A 10,374-nucleotide genomic window follows, 5' to 3' on the forward strand; every position below is an offset into this window, starting at 1 on the left:
AATTGAAGAAATATTAGTATAATCTCTGATGTTTTATGTTAAAATTCTTAATTTTTCCAAGAATCCTATTCAAAGTTAAACAAGTAATGATTAATTTAATATAAAATATATTTGTATTATCCATTAATTTCATTAAATAGAAAACGAAATAAACGAAAAAAGTCATATTTTATTAATCTAAATTTAGCATTTAAGGGGCCTCCCTATAGCATTTATTTAAGGAGCAACAGTTAGGGCAATTTCTAATCACATCTTCGCCACCCGAAGTTTATGTGTTAGTTGTGAATGATTACTAGTGTGTGTGTGGCGTCAATGCCTATACCACTTTTTTCCGCACCATCATCCAGGTAGTCGTTGTAATCGTTATCGCAGTATACCATATTTAATGAATTGTAGTTATCGAAAATTAGGTACTCACGTTTTGATGTACAACAGTAATTAATAAAAAAAAAAAAAAATAACAGCAAATAGTTTGCAGTGCAATGTAATTTGTACTATTATTTCTAATATTTTGGTTCATGGTAGTCTCTTATTCCCTTTATGAAACCTTTGTGTTTTTTTTTTTTCGATAAAGGAATTTTAGTTTTCATTTTATATTTGGAATTCATTTTTCTAATTACAATAACTAAATAGTCTTTACAGAAACAAACAGGGCTGGAAATGGACCGGAACGCAGTTCTGGTACACGAAAAAAGTTTTTTAGCGTTCCGGTTCATAAAAAAAATAACGTTTACCGTTCCAGTACAAACAAATTTTTAGTGTACTTACCATATTTTGGTAAAATTTAAACATTTTGCAGGATTGTTCATTACAAAATATTTAATAAACGTCAAACGACCGTCATGCATAAGTACATTTATTGCTTATCTATACAATAATCGCTGTCCGCCGATAGTGTATTTTAGATTTATTTACACCAGTGGTTCTTAAGCTAGGGTACGCGTACCCCTTGGGAGTACTCGAGATTTTTTAAGGGGTACAAATCTGGCCAACAAACCTTTAAATTTAAATTATTTATGTCAAAAAGGTAATTCAAGTTTGAAAGTAAATATAGAAACAAGTTAAATGTTGAAGATGATTTAAGAATGTACTAAAATAAATTAGAACCCAATATTGATCAACTGTGCCAACAAAAACAAGCTAAACCTTCTCACTAATTTTTTTTTGAAAGAAAACTATTTTTGTTTTTAAAATTTTTTATGTATTATGTTTTAATGAAATAAAAATGTAATTTTGTATGTTGTTAATTTTTTTATTTTTTATTTTAGTTTTTCTAACTAAAAAAGGGTACCCAAAAAAGTTAATTGATAAAAAGGGGTACAGAGTATTAAAATTTTGATGATCCCTGATTTACACAATACGTAGGTGAACTTTAAAAGTTAAAAATAAAGCATTATACCGGGTTCACACTATTGAAATTTCTTATATGCTTTTTCCCGCATGCTTATTTTTACTCGTGCAAGAACAAAATTGAACAAATGTGAAGTTTATAATACGTAATGCAATGCTCTTGCATGCTCAAACTTGCATGCAGTCCAACACGTCGGACAGAAGTTGAATGCAATTAGGTAATTTTAGGCCAGTTTATTCTCGAACACGAATAGTGAACCACGTGATAAATGTGATTTCTTAATTCAAAACAAACTAATGCGCCAACACTATTTCTTCTACTAATCCATTGTTGAACCCATAATATTTTTTTTAAATGGTTCTTGCTTCTTTTCTAAGATTTCTTTATGAAGCATATCACAAACAATAAGTACTCCTATTTTGTTCGATCCATTTAACTGTCTTGTTAAAAATTTAAAAATAAACAGCACTTCTCCTTGCGATCAGATCACTTTTGAAACTAAACAATATTTAAATACATACAAGACTAAAAATATACAAGCATATATGTGAATAGAGCTTTTAAAACACATATCATGGAATTCATGTGTAAAAGTGAGATACGTGTTTATCCAAATATATATCCATTTTTATAATGATGAATATTAGTAATTTTATGTTATGCACTTGAAGTTTTAATGAAATATTTATAGTACAATATTAAATTAAGGTTATTCGTTTTTATTTTGGATTTCACACGTGACATTCACGTATATTGAGAGCACTGTATGTGAAAATGCACTTTTTAATATTTAAATACATATTTGATTTTTATATGAACATTTTATTTTTTCGATCGATTATCGTTTGATAATACAGACTTAAAAAAATTGCATTATTAGTCGTTATTAATCGATATAAAATTATATTTTGCATATTTGTAACTATTGGTGATTTAGTTTATTAGTTGTTTATAATTATACAACATTTAGTTGATTTATATGACGTATCAAATCACTTTCTGAAGCACAATATTGGTTGAACATTGATATCGAATTCGAATAAATTAATTTTTTAATTAATTAAAAGGTAATTCAGTACCTGTCCAGAACATCAATTATAATGATGAAAAATGTGTCAATGGTGTCAGGCCAACCTAGTTCAGGAGATGCTATGAATAATGGCAATAGCTACGATCTTGTATTTCCAGCTTTGCCAGTTTCGAAGACATCGAATACAATTGGGACTGTACCATTTAAAAAACGGAGTAATGTTAAATCTTCAACGGTGAACGAAGTAATTAATCATACCAATTTAATAGTAATTAATAAGTATTAGAACGATCAGTCTGATATTGACTTGTAACACGGTCGCATGTCAGTATGATTATAATTTGTCAGTTCCGTTACCGCAATTTTAGTTAAGTTACTTTATTAGTTTATTTAAGTTAAGTTAGTTCAGTTCACGGTATTATATTTACGCGACTTCACTTTCAAGATGGACAACATACCCTCTCCACTTACTACCAAACCCAAACGCTCGCTGCTATCATAGCCTAATTCTCCAATCCATACGGGGAAAACACTAAACCATTAGTTTCGCCTAATCGTTTCGCTGTCTTTTCGAGCGAAGTGGACAAAGAAATCAAACTCGACACCTCTTGTGACGTTCAATTTACAACCAATGAATTTATTTTTTACTATCAATATAAAAACATCAGGTTACTATATATATCAGATGACCGATTGGAATTAGATTCCCGCAAAACAATTAAGAGTGTCATTTAAAATGGCCATACGCTTCCGCTCTTCTTTGTTGCAATTAATCCAAATACAAATGATAAAAAAAATCTTAATGAACCATCAATGTTGCACACAAAAGTGTAAGTTGAATTACCCAATAAGATTTATAGTGATTCACCTCAGTGTCTAAAATGATATAGCTACGGTCACTCTAAGCTAACTATTACCATCACCATACCGGAAATGATGGTGACCCTTCATCCTTCACGCTGTGTTAAACGCAGGGGAAATCACTCCTGAAACAGTTACATCAAAGAGAAAGGTAGTTTAACCAAGTGTTGCTTTTGCGTGGGTGATCATACTTCCAACTATAAAGGTTGTTCTAAATATAAATTACTTCTTAAAAGTCGCAAAACAACCCACTTGTAATCATCAAAATAAAAATATTGTACTCACGTCTCCTCTTATCAAACCTCTTTCCAAAGCTACTTGCGCCTCCATCACTGGTTCTAATAATATCCTATTACCTAATAGTCTTATGGACGATATACCGTTTTCCAATTTATCTCAGGTTTTCTAACATTAATAAATCTAATATTTTCCCTTCTTTTATTATAATAGCTCTTCTACGCAATTACCATACTCCTAAGCCCAAATTCTTTTCTACTTTATTCATTTAAATGATCACATCTTTAACCAGTTGATATGTTATTCGTTACTTTTAAATTTTAATTGGTCAATCAAAATTAACACCTATTTTAAAATTATCTCAAATTATTATATTTTATAAAAGATATTAGTATACTAATATTATTTTATGACAATGATTATTGTATATTAATGTTAAAACGCATACTTAGTTATCTTACTCACATGATTTAATGGGCGAATGTAAGTTCCTACACGAGAGTAGCAGGTAAAAAAAATACATACGTTAGTTCCTACACGGTAAAAACCAGGTACATATGTAAATTCCTATACGGCGGAAAAAGGTGTAAATATGTATATACAAATAAATATATGATGATTATACAATATAATAAAAATCGCATAACGCATTTTCCTTTTTCACGATTGAATATAATATAATATAAAAAGTAAAAAATATAATAAAAATCGCAAAACGCATTTTCCAACTATAGTCTACAGCTTTTCTTTTGCAAGAATTACTAATTTGTTGTCGTTTTAAAGTAGTATCACTTGCATGAATGTGACCAAAACACGAAATATCTAGATTTATTAATTGGACATTTTGACCCAAAGTATAAACTTTTGCACTACACTTATTTATAACACAACGCCCCGTAATTTCATTTTTTTTAGATGTATGATGCTTAAAAAATTTTAAATCATTCAAAACTAGCAGTTCTTTGCCTTTTTCACTCAACATCAATGATACATTCTCGCTCATTGTGACTTTGTATAACTGTATATGATTAGTATAGACGGACATGTACGGACACACGGATGTTTCAAACAATACTAACAAAACTTTTAAAAGAAATAACTAGATGTACATTTTACTGCGTATAGTTATAAGTCATTTTAAGATTATCAAACCGAAATCAAGTTCTGTATCATTTTTATTGATGATAAAAAGTTGTAAATTTGTCGAGTCGGGAATCGGGATACTATTATCAGCTTGTAGCTTGTATTTTCCAGTGATTTCGTATACGTTTTGCTTTAAATTAAGTATATTTGAATGTATAATTGTATTAAATAGCTATACCACGCTATACCAGCGTATAAAGTTTCAATAACAAATCTAATTATTATATAATTATTTGTGAAAATGCGTTATGCGATTTTTATTATATTGTATCATTATATTTATCATATATTTATTTTTATATACATCGTATATATATATTTATACCTTTTTCCGCCGTATAGGAACTTACATATGTACCTGGATTTTACCGTGTAGGAACTTACATGGGTACCTGATTTTTACCGTGTAGAAACTAACATATGTAATTGATTACCTGCTTCTCTCGTGTAGGAACTTACTATTCGCCGATTTAATTGTTGAGCTATAATAACTTTGTGTCAACAGTTAAATAAAAAATAACATACAAATTATAGAATAATTATTTACATAATAAAGAAATCATTATTATGATTTTAAATAACATTTTTCTGTATGAATAGTAATAGTTTAGAAAGTTTTTGTTGAGTTATATCTAGAATATAAATAGAATAATAAATTAATATTTATTTTGTTAAATTTGTAGATAATTACTATACCTGCCCAAGACCGATATTGGGAGAGGAATAGTCAATTAGAGCAAGAAAAATGTAAGGAAGTATATAAAAAAATTGGGAAAGAGTGTAATGTAGGATTGGAGATTTATATTTCAAAAACCATGGATCTGACTTTACTAATCAGCGGCAATAGAGTTAATATTGAACGAGCAAAACAAAAGATTATCACAAGTGACCAAACTCAAGTAAATAAGTTTTAATTAAATTGGAATTAATAAGATAAACTGATAAAAATAATATTTATTATATATAATATATATAATAAATAAATATATATTATATATTATATTTTTGTGTACGAATTATGAATAATTTATTATTATTATTATTATTTTTTAATATTATAATATATAAATGTGCATAATAATTTAAAATGTTTGATGAATCATTTGTTATTTTATAGTTTTATTACGGATAGATAAATAAAAAAATATTTTTTTTAGTAATTTTAACTAAAAAATTAAAATTTCAGATTAAAACTACTACTACACAGTTTCCAAAAGAACATCGAAGTATGTTATTGGGCAAACAAGGACTTAATCTTAAGAATATTGAAAAACGTACAGGAGCACGTGTTCAAATACCGCGTATGAAAAATTCGGGTAACATAATTTATATAACTGGAACAAAGGATTCCACGAAAAAAGTAGTTCAAGTATGTATCAAAAATATGTTATAATGAATCGGAATTTAAATTTAACACTTTTAAATAAATACATTTTCGAAAAGAATGACTGGAATGAATAGGTTGGAGAAAAATTGACATAACAGATAATGTCTATTTTTAAAATGACTAATTGTGACCGTACTAGTTTATTTATTTTATTAATTAAATTAAAATTAAATCTTTTGATAAATATTTGAAAATGTCACGATTTCTAAATTAAAATGTCGATAATTTTTATTATACTTTTATAGTAAAAAATAAATAAATGAGGATTTTAATATTGAATTTTGATATAATAATATACGAATTCAATGAACTTTTAATTTTAATATTACTTATAGGTTTAAAAGTTTTTAAAAGATTTCTGATATTTTTTTTTAGAAAAAAATTTACAAGTATTATGTATAAACGACATCGGGTATTTTAATAAATTTCCATCAAATAGTTTCTTTCGTAATTTATTAATAATTAAAATTTTTGTTAGGAATTGGAGGAAATTATAATTAAGTTGAAAAGTAAAATTGAAAAAGAAATAACAATTGATCAACGTCACCACGGAGCGATAATTGGACTCAATGGTGAAAAAGTTCGAGAACTTCAGAAAATATTTAATGTTAAAATTATATTTCCCAGTCCAGGTAATTAATAGTATTAATAGTATTAATATGTTTGTATTTTTTGTATTTTGAGAGTTTATAAATAATATTTGGTTCGATATTTTAGTTGAGGCTAGAAATAATTTAGTTAAAATACAAGGTTTGAACGATGATGTAAATAAAGCATTTAAATCATTAGCTGAATTGGCCGAAGTATTGGATGAAATCAATTATGTGTTGGAAATTCCTATTTTTAAACAATTTCACAAACTTAGTCCTGGAAAGAGAGCAATATTTATTAAAAAGGTAATTATTATTTATTAACTTCTATGATTCGACCTTTAGAAATATTGTTATTTATATAATTTAATATTCTAGATTAGAGAAGAGACTGATACGAGAATTTTTTTACCACGTGAAGGAGACAATAAGGATTTTATTAAAGTCATGGGAAATAAAAGAAAAGTTTTAATCGCTTATGATATGATTAAAGAAATACAAAATGAAATTGTTGGTTTTTTATAAAGATTATTTATTTTTCAATTTTATTTTTAATTTATCAATCATGTATTTTTAGGGAGACATAATAACAAAGGAAATGGTGTTGGGAAATGTTAAAGTTAGAAATGCCATTGTAAATCTTGGGAATAAATTCATTCAATCTATAAAAGAAGATTGTGGTGGTAATGTGACATTGAATTTACCAACTGTTAAAGGAGATAATGTAAGAATATACTTATTTATTAAACTTATAAATTAAAATGACAATTTAACCAATTGTATAAGTTATTATATGCGTGACATACACTCAGACATCGATTCGAACCTGATCTCTGGCAGTTTCTCTCTTTGAGCAGGAGACGATTATCTCAAGAGAAGAAACTGCTTCCCTTCCCCTAATACAATAAGTAAATTTTCAAGAACATTTCCCAAATGCTAAAATCAATTACAAAAATTGTAAACAGATATTTTAAAGCTAAACTTTAATTCATAGACTATAGTTATCAAAGGACCTGAAGATGATGTTAAAAATGTTATTACACAAATTCAGACAATGGTTGATGAAGTTCATAAATATGTGTTTGATTTGAAAGTAAATCCGAAGTTTCACAAATATTTAATTGGAACAAATGGAGTCAATGTTAAAAAGGTATGTTGTTAAAATAATTTAGTATAAGGGTATAATGTGTTAATTTATGATTTTACACTTGGATTCCAGATCAGATATTTAACAAATACAAGAATAATTTTCCCTCCTGAAACTGATTCCACTAATGAAAATATAACTATTGTTGGTAAAAAAGAGAATGTTAATATAGCAAAAGCAAAACTTGAAGTTATGATAGCCGATATTATTAGTAATGTCATCAAAGAACGTGTAGAAATCGATGAAAAGAATCATGGCACTTTAGTAGTCAATCAAAAAGAATGTTTAAACAAATTGGAAAAAGAATGTGGTGATGTTAAAATTGAATTTCCTAATCTTGGTGCTGGAGATAGAGTTGTGATCAGTGATAGCAAATCAGATGTTGCTCTTTCTAAACAAAGACTTTTAGACCATGCTAAAGTTTTGGTATGTATAATTCAATACAAATGCACGTATATTTAAATTAACCTGTCTATTTTTTATTGAAATTGTATTGAGGTTATATTTACATAATTGTTCATAGTTTTCTTTACAATAATGAACTATTGATATATAAGACATATAAAATAAAATAACTTAAGATAAACAATTAAAATAATCATTAATGTACCTAAATATAACTAAAAAAGTTAACCATATAATCATTAAAAATTTTGATTTAGGAAAATACTATTCGAGCTGTAGTAAATGTTGATCCAAAGTATCATAATTACTTTATTGCAAGACGTGGTGAAGTTATCAATCGAATTATTAATGATTGCAATGGAGTGTCTATAACATTTCCGAAAATATCTTCTAGTAATAGTGCTGTCATCATAAAAGGTGACAAAATAAATGTTGAAGAAGCGAAACGTAAGATTGAAGAAATTGCTAAATACTTGGTTAGTATTTACTATACAAATATTTTTATTTATAGTTATTGGAATTATTATAGTCATAAAATAAACCTATGACTAACAGTTATTACATAAAAAATAATTAATTAACATAATTAATAATAATTAACATTTATTACCTTTTTATTTATTTATTTAATACGAGAATTATAATACAATAATAATAATAATTATAATCTCGTAAAACATTAAAATGTTATAGAAAAACATAATTGAAGTCACTATAAACGTTCCTCCAAAATATTGTCATAATTTTGTTGCCCACCACGCTGAATTAATAAAACAGATAAGTGAGAAACATAATGGAGTTACTGTTACATTTCCACAAGTTAATTCCAATTCTACTAAAGTTTTGATCAAAGGCTACAAGGATCATGTTGAAAAAGTCAAAAATGAAATCGATAATATTATTATTGACTTGGTAAGTTTTATACTAACACTTATTGTTTTATCGTTAAATTATTAATAAATAATCGTGTTACACAGCGGCGTAGCAGTGGTGCAGTAGGTGCGACGCACCGAGGCCTTCGTGATTTGGGACCCTCAATTCAAAAAAAAACTAATATGAACAAAAATAGAAGCTTGCGTTAACTACGAGTACAACCAATTGTTTGTTTTGATTTTTGGTAGAAATAAATAATGAAAACATTTTTATTTTCAAAATTTTCAACGTCTTTTTTTGTTAGATTAGTCAAAATAATTAAACTAATAAATTTAAATGTAATTATAATGAAATAAAATATATTAAATACGATAAATTTAATACAAAAATTACTATATTAACAAACTTATTGTTAATTGTTGATTATGTTCTTTTAGTATTTTGGGTTTGGCCCCCTCCATTTTAAAATCATAGCTACGCTACTGAATGATAATATTCTTTATTACATAAAGTGAACTAAACTACAGTTATAAATATTTTTATTCCATATTAATTGATGTAAAAAAATAGAAGAGGATTATTAAAGAGTTCTAAATAATAGGTAATAATATCTAAACTACCTAAAAACAAATTTACCTTAAACGTAAAATCATTGAAGCCAAACAAATTAAAAAAAAAAAAAATCGCTGTAAATTAATTGATCATATACCATAAGAATTTATTGTGCGAATACAATTTCATGTACTTTATACTAATACGTATAAATGTGTTAAATATGAATATCGGTACATAACAAAATAAATACTCGTATATATATGTAAACTTAAGCAATATATTTTTCGAAAAATAACGTATCATCCAATACTCGTAAATAATCGGTTTTTCGCAGGACTTTCGCTGTTCTTCGAAAAAAATCGCTTCGTATACACACAAACATATATATATAGACTATGATGTGTTAAAATAACATTGAATGGCATGTATGTAATTACTAAAAGTGTTTTAGATTCTCAAGCAATTCCTTGATAATCGCTTTACTATCACGTTGCACATCTATGTCATAATCAATTTCTTTTTCATTATGTCAATAACCATTACGAGCCGTTAGCCGTCTCATTTATAATTATGTCTTTTCTGTTCAAACACATTGTGAACCGATTTTTAATCAATAATATTCTAAAGTGACTGAGTGCTCGACTTAAAATTAAAGGAGGAATCTGCTTACTTTAAAAAAAAGAGCATCCCCAAAACTTGTTGAGCGTTATAATTTTAACGCAAAAAACTTCTGAAAATTACTTGGGGTACACGGTGTACCTGTTGGTACCAATTAGTTAATTGTACTAACAAACA

The 10,374-nt window shown here is 26.9% G+C and overlaps 1 protein-coding gene across 1 annotated transcript; it reads left to right on the forward strand.

The window, feature by feature from the left end:
- The first annotated feature begins 2,451 nt into the window (after nt 1–2,451).
- Nucleotides 2,452–9,233, forward strand: LOC112687595 (vigilin-like). The gene is made up of 12 exons (XM_025560389.1): nt 2,452–2,625; nt 5,306–5,521; nt 5,809–5,991; nt 6,488–6,641; nt 6,727–6,905; nt 6,978–7,109; nt 7,177–7,323; nt 7,594–7,749; nt 7,819–8,172; nt 8,409–8,627; nt 8,845–9,063; nt 9,129–9,233. The coding sequence occupies exons 1-12, from the start codon at nt 2,452–2,454 to the stop codon at nt 9,231–9,233; spliced, it is 2,238 nt and encodes a 745-aa protein (XP_025416174.1).
- The last annotated feature ends 1,141 nt before the right edge of the window (nt 9,234–10,374 follow it).

Source organism: Sipha flava, unplaced genomic scaffold, assembly GCF_003268045.1.
Source record: "Sipha flava isolate LNK unplaced genomic scaffold, YSA_version1 35a_pilon_pilon, whole genome shotgun sequence".
Taxonomy (NCBI): Eukaryota; Metazoa; Arthropoda; class Insecta; order Hemiptera; family Aphididae; genus Sipha; species Sipha flava.

Excerpts from the sequence above, each read along its gene's own strand:
- LOC112687595 (XM_025560389.1), top strand. The coding sequence starts at position 2,452 with ATGATGAAAAATGTGTCAATGGTGTCAGGCCAACCTAGTTCAGGAGAT. Across the intron at positions 2,626-5,305 it reads AATCTTCAACGGTGAACGAA|ATAATTACTATACCTGCCCA; the intron begins GTAATTAATCAT and ends TTAAATTTGTAG. Across the intron at positions 8,173-8,408 it reads TAGACCATGCTAAAGTTTTG|GAAAATACTATTCGAGCTGT; the intron begins GTATGTATAATT and ends ATTTTGATTTAG.